At 31.3% G+C, this 19,508-nt stretch overlaps 3 protein-coding genes across 8 annotated transcripts in view; 1 reads left to right on the forward strand and 2 right to left on the reverse strand.

Moving 5' to 3' along the window:
* Window positions 1-5,002, reverse strand: part of LOC108691744 (histone demethylase UTY-like) — a 91,947-nt gene extending 86,945 nt beyond the window's left edge. The window contains exons 1-3 of the mRNA XM_018199621.1: window positions 4,731-5,002; window positions 4,048-4,304; window positions 3,257-3,365 (exon numbers count right to left, since the gene is read on the reverse strand). Coding sequence (XP_018055110.1) covers window positions 3,257-3,365; window positions 4,048-4,304; window positions 4,731-4,798 — 434 coding nt within the window. The 5' untranslated portion in view covers window positions 4,799-5,002. The remainder of the gene's footprint in view (window positions 1-3,256; window positions 3,366-4,047; window positions 4,305-4,730) is intronic.
* On the forward strand, window positions 4,618-9,923 carry LOC108691746 (FUN14 domain-containing protein 1). 6 transcript variants are annotated; one of them, XM_018199624.1, is made up of 5 exons: window positions 5,958-6,014; window positions 7,276-7,440; window positions 7,545-7,740; window positions 8,402-8,719; window positions 9,905-9,923. In XM_018199624.1, exons 1-4 carry the CDS (start codon window positions 5,965-5,967, stop codon window positions 8,585-8,587), a joined length of 597 nt encoding a protein of 198 aa, XP_018055113.1. In that variant the 5' UTR covers window positions 5,958-5,964; the 3' UTR covers window positions 8,588-8,719; window positions 9,905-9,923. The 6 variants fall into 6 exon arrangements, with proteins under 6 accessions (XP_018055115.1, XP_018055118.1, XP_018055119.1 ...); XM_018199626.1 differs by lacking the exons at window positions 5,958-6,014; window positions 9,905-9,923 and adding an exon at window positions 4,618-4,771 and having other exon boundaries at window positions 8,402-9,486; XM_018199629.1 differs by lacking the exons at window positions 5,958-6,014; window positions 9,905-9,923 and adding an exon at window positions 5,717-5,866 and having other exon boundaries at window positions 8,402-9,486.
* On the reverse strand, window positions 9,890-14,759 carry LOC108691745 (integrator complex subunit 9). The gene is made up of 12 exons (XM_018199623.1): window positions 14,668-14,759; window positions 14,394-14,466; window positions 13,661-13,858; window positions 13,402-13,564; window positions 12,655-12,896; window positions 12,320-12,566; window positions 11,884-12,064; window positions 11,556-11,791; window positions 10,834-11,045; window positions 10,485-10,670; window positions 10,120-10,314; window positions 9,890-10,009 (listed from the first exon to the last, which is right to left on the reverse strand). Exons 2-12 carry the CDS (start codon window positions 14,400-14,402, stop codon window positions 9,890-9,892), a joined length of 1,989 nt encoding a protein of 662 aa, XP_018055112.1. The 5' UTR covers window positions 14,403-14,466; window positions 14,668-14,759.
* Window positions 14,760-19,508: the final 4,749 nt, after the last annotated feature.

The following is a 19,508-nucleotide window of genomic DNA, read 5'->3' on the forward strand; positions in this document are numbered from 1 at the left end:
ATGAGAGAGGAAAACTTTCCAATGTAAAATATGTAAATTTTAACACATTTATAAAGAGTTGTAGGAAATCTAGCCTATATTATTAAAAATAACGCAAAAAAAGGCTTAGTAACATATTAAAATTTTGGGTGCAAATTCGAGCCAATAAAAAATAAGTTAGTATTGGAAAAAAGAATGCAGTTACGAAAAAGGGCGATCAAATAAAAATATTGAATAAGATATAAATACAAATTACAAAAATTTGTTCATAATTGACGCACTGAAAACAATATTTGACTCCATATAGCCATTAATTTGTACTGGATTAATTATTGTAATTGTATTTAGCATGAAGAGTCTTTAATTCAATTAATTTTGATTATTGTTATTCATTTATAAAATATAAATTTTAATTATTTTATTAAAATCATTTAAAGTGTAAAGCAAGTTTTGAATGTATTTCACTATATACGTCAGATGTAATATTAAATTATAATAATTATCTGGAACAGTTTCAGAAAATTCCAGACTTTTTTACATTTTCTGACTTTTCCCGGTTTTCCAGATCTGTGACAACTCTATAAATAGGATAGAGAACACCAATGAATAAATAGTCAAAACTTAATGTTTCGAATAATACAATATACATTCTCTGTTAAATCAATTTATTCAAGATATGATTGCGCGCCGAAACATTCGAACATCCCTATATTAAGATCTCATGTTCGAACTCTAACTAAAATAATATTTTTCGCAATATAAGTTCTTTACAGTTTTTCTAATTTAATTCAGGCAGAAATAATTATTAGCAGATTGTGTTGAAAATCCAAAGGTTTCAGCGCCTCCCAGCAAACGAGAATGGAATGAAATGGATTAAAATGGATTTAAATTTTCAGAAATACGGATTCATAAATGTTAAAATGAATCCTTTTCAATCCTGAATGCATTTTTATTCATTTACAAAAATTGCATGAAAAAAATGTCTATTCCTTTTGAATCTTGAATGCATTTTTATTCATTTATAAGAATGGCATAGAATATATTTCTATACTTTTCAATCTTTCAAAAAATAATATTATAGTATTTTGTGTGCATTGTGAATACTTCTCAATTCAAAATTGTGAATAGGAAATGCAGTTTTGCAATCAAGTGAATCTAAAAATAATATCGGTCATTTCTGTGTATCATGAATACTATTTAATTCACTACTTAATTCAAAATTCCGAATAGGAAATGAAGTTGTTCAATCTAGTTAAATCTAAAAATAATATTAGCCATTTCTATGCTATTATGAGTACTGCTCAATTCAAAATTCTGAATAGGAAATGCAGTGTTTTAAGCCAATTGAATAAAAAAAAAGTTTTTCTTTTAAAATGAGCCATGAATGTTATACAATTCAAAATTGTGAGTAGAAAATCCATTGTTTCATTTAAAAATGCATCATGAATGCTGCTTTATTCAGAATTATAAATAAGTTTTTCGTTTTAATTCAACTGAGTTAAAAAACAGTTGCACCGTAAAAATGTATTAATTCTTACTTCATTTAATAGTTAAAAGAAACAACTAAAAAACTACGTAAATATGTACATTAAATGTTACATATATAAATTCCTTATTTTTAGTTAATAAATCAATCGCTTTTATGTATATTTTATATTAATATTCCCTTTATTATACAGCTAGTATATTTTTTGTATTACAAGTTTTAAAATAATAACTATAGAATTTCATGTAATTACTACTTTAATTTATTTAAATTTTTACATGTATAAAAATTTTTTTATATCGAATCCATTCCATTTTTATGGATTTAAAATACAGATTCGGATGGATTGAAAATTTCCAATCCATTTCAATCCATTTTCGTTTGCTAGGCAGTTATATATGCGATAAATTGATTTAACAAAGAATATATATTGTATTATTCGAAACTTCATCACAAACTTATTTAAACTTTGACCGATCATTGACGTTCTCTATCGTATTTATGTATTTATATTTTGATATAATAAAAGTAAGAAACAGCCACTGTTAGATGTCCTTATAAGCATTAATCTTTTCATATTATTATTTTATACATATGTATGTATGAGATCTACTTGTTGATTCTGTTACAGTTAAAAATTTATCATTAAACTGTTTATAAGACAAAATAAAGTGAAACTCTCTCATGCCTGTTTCTACCAATGCAATTAAATCTCAGTTTAACTAACTCTTCATCTTTTTCTAAGACTTCAAAAAAGATAAAGAATAAAAATTAAAAACTTTGGTAGAATTTTGGTCAATCAAGAGAACCGAAATGCTTGCGACTTTATCGACTCTCGGATTCACACCGGCGCCCGGAAGGGCAGCTTGCCGTTTATCGGCGAGCGATGGTGTCACGTGTGCGATACAAAATTAAAAAATAAACAGAGGATGCACGGAGAGAGAGGCTACACGGGAACGATGAACTCTGCGTGTGTGTACGTCGTGCAAGGGCCGACGCCCCCTTCTCAAGGCGAGCAACTCTCGCGAGAGAGATTGCGGAATTTTTTTTATGTCGGCCATGTTTGCCGTTCGTCGGTTGAGCCCTTCGCCCTTACGTAGCTTGCCTAGGACCTAGCCGACTGAACCATGGGATTCTGCTCTACGTTTACATTACGCGCGAGAAGTAAAAGCAATTTAGCGTTTTACATCCCCGTAGCTTATATGAATGCTCGTTTTAGCTATCACTTTCCATTTTAAATAAAATGAGAGCGTAGAATCTTCTGCAACTTATCTTAGTAATGTTAACAAAAAAAACCAATAAATATAAAATATAAATTCTTCGTCAGTGAATTTATTTAAAAAACATTAATAAGAAATTTAAAATATTTTTTTGCAAAATTTAAGAATAAACAGCCAAGAGATTGTATCTTTATATATTTTAATGCAATTTTATTAATATTCTGCTTCAGGTTTGGAATTTAATAACTTTAATATTCTCTAATAAATTTTAATTTAAAAAATATCAAGTTTATTTAATGGAGTGAATGCAGTTTAATAGAATTCATCAGTTTTATTAATCATAAATATTAAATTTATTGAAATTTGTTATAATTTATTTTATTCATTAAATTTCTTTATTCAATTTCAATTAATTAATTCACAATTAATTTATTTTATCTTACTTAATTACCTAATATAAAATTAGGCTCACAAGATACACTCACACATTGAATATTGATACTCTTGTTATAGAATTCATCGTTCCTTTGTAGGGCACATATTAAAAAAAAGAAAATTATTTCACACTCACCATTGAAAGGCATTGAAGTGGAAGTAAACGAGACCCAGTCCATATAGAAATGAAGCATCCTTCCAGTAGTCACCTTTTAAAGAGTAGAATTTCTGATACGCTGACATTGCTGTATCAAAAAAAAAGAGGATAGTCATCAGAGCAGGTTTGCTCGTTAATATAAATAAAACGAAAATTGTTTTATCCAAGGTATAAGGTTTAAAAGTGAGAGAAAATATATGATAAATCAATGAAATTTGAAGCCCTAGGAATCCCTCCTGTCAATTGTTTGGACAGGTTTCCCAACTGTCGATATGATATACATATCTCGAGTTTAAAATTACTCAGTTAAATTCTTTATTATTTGATTCATACAAGTATTTATTTAGAATAAAAAATAAATAAAAAAGATAATCTCATTTGCTTGAAAGAACATCTTCAATTATAAAATAGAATTTGAATTAAATGACTAATATATAATTAGCCTAAATTCTTTTTCAACAGACATAAAACATTCTCAATTGTTTTATAGAAAAAAATAATATAGAAAGGGAGAGCTATATTTTTGCTATAATCTTACTATCTCAATATATCTATATTTCTAATATCTCACTAATTTAATTTATAAAACAAGTACTTATTTCTTCTAAATGAAAAAGAATTAAAGGAAACAGTTTTGTTTGCTTGACAAAGCGTCTTCAATTGTAAAATAGAATTTGATTAAAATGAGATTCACAAATTGATCTGAATTTTAAATGTAAAATATTCCCGACAATTTTATGACAAGATATACCATAAGAAGGAAGTCATACCTTTGCTATAATCTTCTAAAAGTAGATGAAAGTGTCCCAGCTTGCAATATGTCTTGGGATCGATGCTTATTCCCTTATCCTCATCATCATTCTCCTTGGAGTCATCCGGGCACGTTTTTGTACTATCAGCTTTCCTGCGCTGTCTCTCCGCCTGGGCCTGAACCAGCATACGCTCCAGGTATTTAATGGCACGCACCACCAGGGTCTTCCTCTTCGCCTGCTCCGGGGAGTTGAGCTTGAGGAAACCGAACTGCCGGCTGTGCATGCACACAAGAGAGAAAGTGCCTTCAGTTTCACGATGTATTATATCGCATTTACGCGCGCATTCCGTCCGGTCGAGAGACTCGTGCGGAACGCATGTGTTTACGTCGATCGTTATTATCGGCGACCGGGTCGGCGATTTAATAATCAAGACGCCGGCCATTCGGCTCCGCGCGCGCATTGTTATCGCGGCGAGATTTTGCGACAAGCCCACGGAATGTGGTACAGACGGAAACGCGAAAACGGTGTCAGTAGGTTGCGCACAAGCGCGCTGTCAAATGCGCTTTTCTAGGTTATATATCAGTGACGTGATAGTCGTGATACTCGTCATCTGGACGGAACGGAAGCAGCGACATTAATCCCGGTCGCGGGAGACCGGGAACACCGCGGAGGTGTACGTGGAACCGGGTGGAGTTAATCACCTGTCCAGCTCCGACAGCGTCTGCAATTCCTGCGGCGTGAGGTTGATGTCGTCGGTGTCCTGTGCCATTTTACACACGCTCTGTCGCGGTCCCGGTAAAGACACGCGCGTCACACATCCGCGACCCGCGCGAGACGGATATCACGCACGCACGACGACGACTCCGAAACCTACGACGAGGAAGTCGCGCGCGCGCGCGCGATTATACGCGAGTCAATCCCACGGCGCCGTCACCGCATCGCGAAGAGTTTATCAGCGAGATGATAGTGGTGGCGGCGCGGCGGCGGCGGCGGCGGCGGCGCAACAGCGACAGCAGCGACAACGGCAACGACACGAACTGCACGCGATCACGTACGAGCGGCATGAAGCGAGTCGCGCCGGTCTGACCGACCCGGCTCACGAAATGCCGACGAATACCGAGCATGACCGAACGATGCCGAGTGCGGCCGAGTCAAGGCAGTCATTTCGAAGTTTCGAGCGCGGTAAATTTGAATGCGATAAAATACGAGAAAAAATAAATTCACTGCTATTCAATATTAACTATTTTTTTTAAGTGACATTTGATTGTCGAGAATTAACGATGAATATACATATATCGAGAAATAGATATTTCAGGCAAAAATTGCGATAAATTTAATTGATATTTAAAGTGACTAAGAAACAAAATATCAGATATTAATATAAAAAGATTAAATATAAAAGATTAAATATAGATAATATATATACTATAATAGTAGTATTTAAGTTATAATAGATATAAATATTAAGAAGAAAAGTTTCAGCAGTTCAATTAATAAATTAAGTTAAAGTAACTAAAAATAGAAATATTCGAATTTAAATGTAAAAAAGATCAAATAAAAGTAGATTTAAATATATTGTATATTAAAAAATGTAAATACTACAAAAAAAAAACAATAAATAAATTTCAAGTTGAAGCAAGAGATAAAAGGAAAGAGGAACAAAGACGAACAAGGTGTAGAAGGTGCATCTAAAACGAGCAAACTTGATTCTTGGGAGCCGTTCTGGCTCCCTCCAAATTATCGTATCGTATTTACGTCAATTTACATTCGATCTGACGGGTTGCTCAACTGACGTCGTCGCATCCGTCACCGTCTGCGAAAATTTATTGTCGAATAGGTAAATTTCATACTTTATCGAAATGTTCTGTAAATCTAAGCAAAACGTTTCTGTCCGCGAGACGATTCGTCATACACCTAAAAACACGCTCGATACTCATGCCGAATAGAAGTGTCTTCCGCTCGAGAATAAGGAAATTCTTCAAACGGTAGTCTTTTATCGTTTAGCTTTTCCCCGGAATTCGTTGAATGTTACAGCGATTGGGAATTTACGGTTGAAATTTCCTTGATATTCCGCGACATTCTTTTTCGTTTTCCTTTTTTGAGAACAATCGCTGTGATTTCCTTCCGAAACTTCGTCATCGATATAATTACGTTTTCATTTACTTCACTGCGTCACAAATCCACAGAATGAGGATAACGTCAACTTCCAATGTCTGTTTTCTCATGTGATCCTTTTGTTACTGAATAGTTGTTAACCTTTAAGTAGGTAGGTTAAAGATTCTAAAACTTTCAGAGTGAAAAATCTCACTTTTAAAGATTGAAAATTGAATCACTGTTTTCAAGCTTAGTTCAAAACAAGATTTCACTCTAATAAATTTAGAGAAAAGATATGTAACAAGTAGGGTACTCAGAATACAAAATTTTAATTCTACAGTTATACTTTTTACCAGTATATTATGCTGTTGTGGTTAAATTTACATTTACAAGTCTAATCTATAATGTATTCTTCGTTTCCCATTTCATGCTTTTTATCTATTACCTTTTTCCTTCTTCAATCGTTTTATCGAAAATCATAGATGTTTTCTAGCAAGGTTTTCTACAAAATAAATCATTTTTAGTCCTTGTTTAACATCAATAAACAACAAGAAAGTAATGATTTCACTGTATGTTTCTTATCGCTTCTGAAGTTCAACAATTTTTATCTCAAATGACAGAAGACGAAGAAACAGAAGCAAAAAGGCAAGATAAAAATGTGGGAAAAAGCAAAGAGCAACAGAAGCAAAGAGCACATTGTAAATTAGACTTCATGAGATAAATGAATGTAAAAATAATAAACTTTAAGACTTCTGGGCAATACTTTTTTGTTTTTCTTTTCCAGAATAAGATTTTTTAAAAACTATACTTGGAGTACTGTGGCTATCTCATTTACCCACTTAAAGGTTAATGGAACAATTATTATTAGGACTAATCAGGGATTTATTATTTTTTATTTGCTTTACTCCAAATTTAAAGATAGAGTTGATAGTTGAAACATCTTTTTGTATATCAGTTAGGTATGTGAAACTTTCTACATTGATACTTCTTTCACTCACATGTACAACTTTTTAAGCATAGAATTTATGTATATATAGGAACTTTTTTAAAGTCATACTTGACTTTATGAGATCACTGAGCAATGTTACATGAATTCTAATCTTTTAAGATATTAATTCTTTGTTGTATTTTCACATGCTTCTTTTTTTTCAGGACCAAGATGCCAATACCCAAAAAGAATAAAGAAGACGCGAACAAGGAAGCCTACAGTAGTATAGATGCCTCACAGGAAGCCAAATCCTTTTTAGAAAAAATCATGGGTGATGTGAGCAAATCTTCAGCGACCAAACAGATCATCATTGGTACCACATCAGGATGGTACGCATTTTGTGTCTTAATTATCATAATTGTTTATTTCTCAAATATCTGAGCATTTAACACTTATTAGGCAAACCTTCCATACTAACTGCCTTGTAACTTAGGGTAACTGGATTCGTCACCATGAAGATTGGGAAGATGGCAGCCTGTGCAGTTGGTGGTGGAATCATCATGCTGCAAATAGCTGCACATCAGGGTTACATAAAAATTAATTGGGACAAGATTATGAGTAAAGCCGAGAAAATAACAGATAAGGTGGAAGAAAAGATTACCGGCGAAGGACCAAATTTCATGGATAAGGTGAGACAAATGTCAGGTTGCTGCATAAAGATTTTGTAATTTCTCTGAGTTAAAAATTGAAAGTTTTCTATTTTTTAACTTCTTCCTAGAAACAATATAATATTTTTTAAAATATGATTATCTTCCAACAGAAATTATTTCGAATCTGTAACTTTGTTTTCAACTATAACTTAACAAATTGCTTGCGTTTAATCATTTCTCATTGTAGGAAATATTTTTGCTTGTTTATAATTTTTTAGTTTACAAATTTTTTAAATGTAATGTTGCTACTGTTGTTTGCAGGTAGGGATACTGTGGAGGAAGAGTTCGTACATTGCCACGAGTTTTCTTGGCGGTTTCATTATCGGTCTATCTTGGTGAAGTAAAGAACAATAACTTTGAAGTTTTGTGCGAAAATGTGAACGAACATTTAGTATGTTGTCATCATACATATTACTGTTGCGTTTACAGTATCCATATTGAATGATATTAATTCAATATTAAAATTTAATACGGCAATATCAATCAATAACAATTAATATCAATATTAATTTTTGTCAATATTATACTTTTTGTATAATCCCCAATAAAAATATTTAATAAAATTAATTATGGTGTGCAGATTTTACCAATTCCGCTTCGATGTAACACCGAGTCACTGATGAACATTATTGCATTCCAGGCCGAGAGATTCGTCGATAAAAAGCTGGATAAAGCCGAGCGATTGCTGAAACAAGGGAAGACCTATACACGGCGCTGGTACCACATGTTGACCGGCGGCGACGATAGCTTCCAGCCAACGGAATTCCATTTCTTTCTAGTCTCGTATGTGGCGGGAGTCGCGATCGGTATCGCCACAGCTAACTAGGTAATAAGTTGCTGCACTCTGAATGCAACCAAGAGAAAGATCGACATCCATGTCGCGTCAAAAGACAGCTGCTCCACTATTGACGCACATGACAACGTCGTCGACGAGTATAACAATACAATCATGGACGAGGTAAGAAATAAGATCAACGTGTTGAAAAAATGGGTCGCGCGAAGTACGCTTAATAATCCTAGATAAATACCTTTATTTTTTAGTTTGTCACTATTGTTAGCGATGAGTAAAACTTATTCATGCATTATAGAATTGCTTATAATATTTTTTCTTCTTTTAGAGTTTGAAGTAAGAATATACATAACGGAATAGTTTCAATCAAAATGTTTATATAAACTATTTTAAGACCAACATATTTTAAGATCAATAAGTAGAATAAACTTTACTCATTGTTACCATCTCTAGAATTAATACATCAAACAAATGAAAGTCCCTAATGTTTTCTAGACGTAAAATTGAAAAAAACTTATTTATAACATTGAGGTTTATTGAAATTTTTGTATCGCTTCAGTATATTTATTTTTATTCTATCTTGTAAACTTTATTCTATCTTGTAAACGAAAAGAATCTTAGAATCTTGATAATTTTGCTGTCATTTGTATACAACATGCAAATCAAAAAATATATAACACGTGCATAATGAAATGATAGAGGTTTCTTGTTCGTTCAGAATGCAGCAGAAATTAGTCATTCTAGGATGTAAATCGTTAAAATAATATTGTATACTCATTATACTATTATTGTAAAGGATTGTGATTCCAATTTTTCTTTCATTATTTACATTTAATTTGCTAATCGCCATATATTTATATCACATTGTTTGTACTTATATATACAGATCTTAATATGTATTATCTACAATAAAAATGATTGATTGATTAATGATATTCAAATGCAAATTTAACAAATTTCAATCACTTATTAGCAATAATCTAGCAATAATAGAAACTGAAATTTGACTTGTGTTATTAAATATATAGAAAAGCATTATTATATTATTGCCAAATATATGTTTTTAAATTAAGCAATGTTTGTTAAAAGTATTGTGTTTGAAAGTACTTAAACTGCCCCTTATTTGACATAATTAGATAATAAAAATCTTTTCTAGTACAGTCAATTTAGAAATAATTCCTAAGTTAATGTCATAGATAGAATAAAAATGAATGATGAAACAAATAAATATACACGTTTTGAAACAATAAATTATATATAAATGTATATACAATACGATATAATAGTATAAAACATTGTCTCACAGAATATCAGAATACTATAAATGTATATCGTACCTCAAAATCTTTTCAGACACTGCATTATTATACTCCTAAGACGTTTACGGATCTTTTGATCGCCGTTGCAGAAAATGTGCGTAGAATTATCTCCGATCTGAATCAAAGTGTCCTCGTCTTGCTGCAAGTAGACATTAATTCTCTTAATTATATCGATTGTGTTTATATAATTATCGAAAAGATTATTTTCTACATTTATATTGAAAAAGTCAATGAGATATCAAATCCTACCAAATGAATACTCGTAGAGGTGGGACTATGCTGTAATTTGGCTCCATGAAAGCCTTCCTGATTAAGCTTTTGCAGCAATTCTTGTGGATCCAGATTGCCATACTCATGCTTTCTCTCCTTCAGCACTTCCTCCATGATTGGCGCAGGCGAACCCAATGACATTTTCCTCTTTCCAGTCAGTTTATCCTCTACATTCTAGAAATGTTACAGATTTAGAAACGAAATTATATATAACATTAAATATATTGCACTTTTTTTCTCCCAGTAAATCTCTTTAATTGAAAATATCTTCTACAAAAAAGCTTGTCGTAATATTTATCTTGACCGTGAAATTCATATTTATCTTTATACATATTAGTAATTACTTTTATAGTATACACGTTGTCCTTGACATCAAGTTCGCCGGTAACAGATGCGAGACTCAAGCCAGGCCGCACTTCACTCGGTACAATATTGCTAGCTAATTCCGGCTCAATAAACACACGGCCCTTCTTCCGCTTTAATGGCAATTTTATCACCTCTCCGCGTTTGAAAGTAATCAAGGGTTTTTCCTTGAACAAAGTAATTATGCAAGTTATTTTATATACTTTTTTTTTTAATACATATACATATTTTATAAATATAGTAAAGAAAGAATACAAAACAGAGAATTGTAAACATAAATTGTATAAAAAGAAGAGAAATTTTTCATTAAATAAAAAAACGTATATCTACCCCAATGGATTCGATGACAAGATCCGTTCTATGCGGTGCCATTCCGGGAGGCTGTGTGTAAACCTCCGGAATTACTAAGTGCTCTGGCTTCAAGTCTCGAATGAGTTTATTAGCCTGAGTAAAGTTCAGAGAAGTATCGATAGGACAGTGCACTGCTTTCATAGACAATGGTTGAAAAGGTGCGAGGGCTTCCAAATATGGAAAATCAGGTTCTGTAAGAAAATTATATAAATATAAATAATGTGTTATAAAGAAAATATTAATAAAACAATCGTATACTATATATGGATATACAAAAAGTACTAAGAAAAATACGTAGCTTGTATTAACTATTGCAATATTAGAAAGAGATATTAGAGATATTTAATGTTAACTATATATTTGTCCTACGTATATTTGTTTGATATTTAATATTTATCTAATTTCGAGTGCTAGATTCTACATCCCACATATGGATTTTTAAATTCATAACTTGCATGAAGTAAGAGCAAGAGACCCTACAGAAATTTCCTTGGTCCTTTTATTAAAAAATGTATATGTGACAACCACATTACGTAAAATACTTATTTGCAAATATTGATAAAGAGTGAATTTTTAGAAAAGACTCAATCACCGGATGATGGAGCCAATGTTGATTGAATAATTTATCCTATTTCTAGAATTTTTATGTAGAATTGCAAACGCAAACTTATTACATTATTTTTTGAATTATGTAACCTTACCGGTAAAAATTACGGTATGCAAAGGATTGCCGCCCCATAACTGCACGAAGTGCACGGCATCGCCAAATCGAAGACTGGGATGGCCGCAAAAGACGACACAAGGCTGTCGGTAATCACTGCTGAATCCTTCAGCGTATGTAGATGTATAATGCTTCAATCGAGCATTCTTCACGAGGAAAGCATGTGGAAACGGTTCCTCTGGAAGATAAACTTTGTTTTGTTTATTTGTTGATAGCCTAAAAGTAAAAAATGATAGTAAAATGCAAAATTAAAAAATAATAGAATGCAATACATCAGAAATATTTTAGAATCACTTCATTGATTATACCATTCAGCAAGAATATTTGAATAAGCCAAGGATGTCTCCGCCACAGGTGAGATGAAGAATAGAGGCACTTGCGTGAAGCCCGACTTGTCTAGATGAGTGCTCAGACACTCGAATAAGTCATACACGACGCCGGAGGGATAACAGGGTATCAAGACACATCCACCAGCTCTAAGAGTCACAGCTGCAACATTTTTATATGGTAAGATAAAATCATTACTTAAATTATATTTTTGTTCAAAAAATAACCAGGATAAAAATCCGAATAATAATGCACTTAATAAAGAAAACAATTTTGTCAGAAAAAAATCTCGTAAGAAAAATAAATTGATTTTATTATTTGTTTAATTCTCCTAAGGAATATAATTTTAATCAAGAGATTATCTTTTTGCTGGGTATATCGCAATATTGAGATATTATCAGATATTGAGATTATTACCAACAGTCATGCACAATTCCCCAAGCATTGTGTCTGGATTAGCAGTTGGCGTTTGCGTTAAACCTGTCAAAATCAACAGATTTGCGTGCTTCAACGTGACTTGATCCATGGGCTTTGGATGAGTAGTCAGTGTAGATGAACCACTGACAAAAGCAACTTTTTCGTGATCGCTAGAAATCAACCAATTACTACTACCTAAACAGAACCCCGAACTGATTGGTGTCACTGTTAAAGCACCGTATATATCCTGCAAGTAATTCGAATGTGATTGGGTCGTTTTTTATGAATCTTATATGTTATCTTAATATGTTAATTTGCGTGTGTCTTAAACTTACTAGCTTTTGATCATATCCAACCATTTGAATGTTTGATAGCGCCGAATTCACAGCCGACATGGAATAAATATGTTTCCAAGATTTTGGTTTAACAACTTCAGCTAATGGAGATGGCAACGTATGTAACATGTCCTTCCAATGTTTAGCCATTGTTGCTTTAGGAGTCCGCTCGATAAACTCTACTAATTCCTCCATGAAAAACCGTCCAATTTGCAATGTCGGTTCGGTAGCATATATTATACCTTCGAATTGTGTTTATAGATTAATGCATACACAGAATATCTGGCAACAGATGGAAGAAAATTAAAAAATTCTATAGATAATAAAAATAAGACGAAAATCAAGAATGAAATTGCAACTTCGATTTCGCTTCTTATTATAAATGTTTTAACGTTCATATATGCACATAAAAATGAAGTCAAATTCGCAATTTTGTTATTTTTTATTTTTAACTTATTTTATCTAGAGAATTACTTTTTAAATTTTTTTCCACTTGTTGCCAAACACTCTACATACACTCTTTACCAAAAAAATTACAACCAGATTTAGATGTTGAGATAGTTTCCTCAATAACAGTGATACATACGACTCCAATGCATAAGACATTTTTCATAACTCTAAAGAGAAATTGAAATAATCCTGTGATATTTTGCCGCATCTATCACCGTTTCCAAGATAATAGCCCTTTTGCTTATATCTGTACATAACTTTTATCAAAGTATATCATTTTGCATATGTTTGTTATACCTTTGAAACCTGTGCCTTCCGTTATGAATGGCAACGCGAGCATACATGTATAGTTGGATATCAAAATGGCATCGATCTCTGAGAAATCAATTATTTTCTCCAAAGGGGGAGTGAATTCTGGAACTGAATCTACAAAGACTCTACCGCAACATTCTTTCAGCTCCTTAAAATAAAAATAATTATTTGCAATTGCTGTTTAAAATAATTTAACAATTAATATATTGAAAAGGATTAAATAATTAAATTCTATCTCACTAACTCCTTCAATTTGCCAATCTTGTTGATTATCATTGCGCGGCAGCCATGTTGGCAAGGAATTAAATTTGTTGCTAGGTACCATGGGCAAAGGCATGAAATGCAAAATGGATTGCATATTCAAACCGCAATCCAACATCAGTGTGGTTCCTTTGAAAGTTAGAACCAAGCATGGCTTTGTTGGCTCACTGGATAGGCAATACTAAAAAAAAATCAAATTGTTAATTAATTTTTATAAACAATGTATCAATATGAAAGATATTGTTATTTTTATCTAATAGTTCTTCATTATACTACAAAGTACAACGAAGCTAATAAATTAATTTTATATATAATACAGAACTTCTAGATAATGATTATTATTTGTTAAATAATAGAAATAATTCTATTTTCTGTCAAAGCGAATCTTGGTGCTTAGTAATATTAAAATTAGTAAATTTTTCAGTTCCATAAACTGCATGTCAATACAAACTTAAAACTGGAACTCATAATAGCACAAATACATTGGAAATGTATCATAAATTATACTGATCAATTTAATAATGATGAATTTCCGTTAATTATTATTCCTCTAACAATCCTAGTTTCTCTATATCAAATATATATGTAAATCTCTAATTTTTCCTCATCAAGAAACTTGCGCATTTTAAGGTTATATTTACAAACTTACTTATAAATAAAAAGCAATTGTAGCTCTGTCAACTATAATGACTTTTAATTGAAGTAATTATAATTACCAGCCTCATCTTGAATCCTTTATTAACAGATTGAGAGACACATGAGAGTATATATATCCGTTTTAGTCGACTTCTTTCATGTAACAAAAAAGCCAGTTTTTAGATGCCAAGTATATTTAACTGGTCGAATCTCATATTTAAATTTTCGAATTTTTGATAGATTCGAGTTTTTAATAGATTTCTTTTTTTTAACTTCTTCTCGAACTTTCTACTTCTAATTCAAGGAATTTAATTTAAGTCAAAATATATCACGTGGATCACATGATGTTCTTACCTATTCTTACCTGCCTACATGTTTTAGTTACGCCAGAGAGAAACCTGAGAGAGGTCTCAGGTGTCGACCTTTTTCCTTATCGAAATTGCATATACACTTGATGTACCTCCAGTACATCCATTTTCATCAACTACGTGAGTACATATATTTCCTGACACTATCGATAAAATCGTATCGTCGAAAGTAGATGTGGTTCGTCTCTGTACTAGATCTCCGGACACGACGAGATATTATATTAAAGATCCTCCGCAAATTTATATTAGCAAACGAGAATGGATTGAAATAAATTGAAATAAATTCAAATTTTCAGAAATTGATTCACGAATGTTAAAATGAATGCTTTTCAATCCTGAATGCATTTTTATTCATTTATAGGAATTGCAGAATGGAGAATATCTTTATGTCTTTTAATCTTTAAAAAATAATATTAGCTTTTTCTGTGCACAACACACATTGTTTAATTCAAAATTTTAAATAGGAAATGCAGTTTTTCAATCCAATTGCATCCAATTGAACCTAATTGAACGCAATTAGATCCAATTAAATTAAAAAACAAGTATTCCCTATTTAAAACACGTATTCGGATAAAAAAAAATTTCAATCCATTTTAATCCATTCTCGTTTGCTAGATATATATATAAATAAAAGTTGTTGAATTTTAATAAAAGAAATTGAAAATTCAAACAAATAAGTAAATTTTGTAAATTTTGTCTTATATAATATTTTTCTTATAATACCTTACTAAATTACGAAGTTATATTTTTCATGCAAATTTCCAATTGTACTTTATTCATAAAATACAACGCTTCGTATAAATGGATTGAAATTTTTTTCTATCCGAATGCATATTTTAAATAGCGAATACTTTTTTTTGGATTTAATCGGATTCAATTAAATTCAATTGGCTTGAAAAACTGCATTTCCCATTCAAAATTTTGAATTGAACAATATTGAATTTCACAACGCATAGAAAAAGCTAATATTACTTTTAGATTGAAAAGCATAAAGATATGCTCCATGCAATTCCTATAAATGAATAAAAATGTATTCAGGATTGAAAAGCATTCATTTTAACATTCGCGAATCAATATTTCTGAATTAATTTCAATCTATTCTCGTTCGCTGAGTATTCTTCGCGATAAAGATTTCAAAAAGTAACGTGAAAAAAGAGCCACACGCGACACGACTACCTGCTTATACGAATGTCGGTAAGGGAACAACTGCGCAGTAACTAAGCGTAAACATGACGCGCCACTCCGTGCCATCCCCACTTCAAGGCCGCGCGCCAACCGTTTAACTGTCGAAATACGACGCATATTACGAAGAAGTAAAATAATATATTCTTTACATTTTTAATGTTCTCGGCTTTTTTCTTTATTTCTTAAGTTACGCACATACACAGCTCACAAATATCTCAGTTTAATTGTGTCATAATAATAAGTGATTATTATAGTTTGTAATAAAACCCGGGAACAAATATTATTTTTAATAAAAGATTAACGCCTTGGTTTCTTCTTGTTATTTTTTAATTACTGAATTCTGTCAATTCACGTATTATTCTAAAAATAAAAGAATTATTTAGAATTCATTATTTTAAATAACTACACTTCTGACTTATTTTTTATTTAATATTTTAAGTCCGGAAACTATTTAATATTTTTTATTTTAAAAAGTTGTATCAGTTTTTTACCAATTTTAAATAAGTTTCTGGAACTTATTTTATATATATTTTTTAAATAATTCGTAACAGTTATTTTACCGATGAGCCATGATGGGCATTATGTATAAGTAAGTTAAAGAATTTTGATAACACACAATAATTTGCAGTAAGAGTAGAGTCTTAATTTATTAACTGAAAAATTAAATAATGATTAACAAGATATTTAGTACTTTTAGCCAAAGCTGTATTTAGCACAAATTGTTTCATGATATTAAGAAAATTTGCATATCTATATATAAAGAACATATATATATATGTATAGAATATATGTATAGAATACTTTGTCAATCTTTATTTAAGTATGAATTATTCAAAAGAACAATGAAAATTGAGGCATAATGTTGGAATATCAAAAATATTCCACGTGAATAATTACTAATTATGTTTAAAAGAACCGTACAAGTAATATAGGATTGTGCCAGAGACACCACAAAACGCGAATGTACAAATAAAATGAATAAACTGTGAATATTTTTTATAAATGACGGTTGGTATTCGAACGAACGGCGAACAGCGAGGGGTGGGGGAGCGTACCGCGCGACGTAGTGGTTGACTGCGTCATCACTTCGGCATTCGCTCGGCGATCTCGGAGGGAGATGGACGTGTTTACGAGTCGCTCCGGGTGTCGCATTAATTAATGGCAATTAGATATCTACGAACGCGAATTACATAAGGTTGCCTAAAACTAAAGAATATACTAAGGATTAATAGGTTGTATTGCACGTTTTATCCTTTATTTCTTCAGATTCATTACTCATTTACATATTTACAGCTCATGAATATTTCAAATATTTCGTGTGTTCTCCGATGTACGGTATCTAACAATAAAAATGAGATTCTTATTGTTAGATGCATGCTATTTATACATATTATTTTATTTAGTCGAAATTGTTTTATAATTTAATAAATTTAATTTATAATAAATTTTTGCATTTAATCTTCATTTAAAGGATGTATGACATATTAATCTTTATTTAATTGTACATCACAAAAAAGAGCAATCAAAATTGAGATATAATATTATCAAAAGCATTTTACGTGAACAATTATATAAGAAAAACCACGCTAATAAGAATCTCTTTTTACTTCTTGCCTTTTGTCAGCACATTATAATTGATACGAAATATTTAAAATTATAAACGTCGAATATGTTCCTCGGTGTATCGCAATATAATTATGATATCATATTAAACTCGCGCCGCTAAAACTAGAAATAATGTTTTATTAACCGAAGAACATTAAAAAATAATGTTTTATTAACCGAAGAACATTAAAAATGTAAAGAATATATCGTTTTATTTATTCGTAACATTCGTTATTATTTCAAAAATTAGACGGTTGGCGTGCGACCTTGGGGCGTGGCTGGTACGAGGTGGCACGGGGTGGCACGGAGTGGCGCGTCATGTTTACGCGCGTAGTTACGGCGTCATTCCTTTATCGAAATTCGTAGAAGCAGGTAGCCGTGTCGCATGCGGCTCTTTCATATTACTTTTTAAAATCTTATTGCGAATAATGCCAAATATAATACGAAACGTTGTACTTTATGAATAATTAATCATTCTAGTAATCGTATTACGTGAATATTCAACATTTCGTATTATATATCCAGCATTTTTTGCGATTATTAGATGTTTCAAAAAGAAATGTGAAGAAGAGCGGCACGCGACACGACTACTTTGTCTGTACGAACGGTACAGATTTCACACGAGTCATAAAAAAGCAACATTAATATGAATAATACTCTCATGCAAACACAATTCCTGCTTTCAGAATTAATATAGTTTAATAATTTAATTATTTGTTTTTGTGCACCTTTCGTTACACGATCCGTTTAAAAATTAAACGTAACTTTTTGAAAGTATTACTATTATTATCGAGTAATAAAAGAAACATTTCTCTTTTTTTATTAAATAGCCCATTTCATTGACTCTATCTTACATCATCTATAAATAAAAGATTCAACTCTTTTATCTATATAATAGCTACATTACATTTTTCAGATTATTTTCCCTCTCACGGATACAACTTTGGCGTGATGGGAGAGCTCAGTATCCAGAGAACATTTATACGAAAAGAACGGTTTTTCTCAAATCTAAAAATTTTCAGATCTGAATGATACTTGATCTAGATAAATTTTTATTGAGTAAAAGTTGTTCTCTTCATATAAAAATCCAATGGGGGAGTTAACGTACCCTCGTCGCCGATTTATTTGAAAATGTACGAACCGCAGCCGGTTCGTCGCGTCGCGCGTTTGCATCGGGAGTGCCGTTTAAGTTAAGTCGGACTCTCAAGTTATAGTCCACGCGCGATTATAGTGTATTATTCGCGAGTGTTTTACGCGAGTGTCCTGTGCGAGAGGATGTCAACCCGATTCTGAGAGGAGGAGGAGATCTGGGAGAGGCATCGGGCATCGGCGGAGCAACCTTGCGGTAAATATTATTTTTTACTTATGTAACATTTGTGTCCTCCTTTTAAATTTATTTTTCAGTAGTTTCATTTTAATATAATTTAAAAATGATAATTAGAATAAAAAGATTATTTTAAATTTATTTTGAAACTTTATAAACATTTATTTTTAAGAAAATGTATAATTATTTTTTTTAAATATAACTGAATAGTGAATTATAAAAAATTCAATGCTTATAAAAATTATATATTTTAAATATTATATGATTTTATTTTTAAGAGAACTTTGCATTTATTAAATAATTTTTGAAATATTGGTTGATTTTTTTTACTCTGTTTTAATTTGGATTTCCTATTCTTTTTGTTATAGAATCATCGTAGCAACGTTGCTGATATAACTCCGCTGTTGCGCATCGGATTGGTGAGTGATAAATTAATGTTTTTATTGGGGTAACGGATGTGTGACAATTTTATTAATTACTATATATCTATAGATGCATATGCATCAATTTATTAAAAATATGTGGACATATTGTATGTATAATATTCCATACATCCATTGCCTTAAATTGGATAAGTAATAACAAATTGGGATAAACTTAATGGATACCTTTTTATTATATAATTTATTATGCATGCATTGTTAAATTTATAATGTCACATTACACCCAGTAAAATGTTTTTCATACATGAATATGTATAAATATATATAAAT

The sequence above is a fragment of the Atta colombica genome, unplaced genomic scaffold (genome assembly GCF_001594045.1).
Source record: "Atta colombica isolate Treedump-2 unplaced genomic scaffold, Acol1.0 scaffold51, whole genome shotgun sequence".
Classification (NCBI taxonomy): domain Eukaryota; kingdom Metazoa; phylum Arthropoda; class Insecta; order Hymenoptera; family Formicidae; genus Atta; species Atta colombica.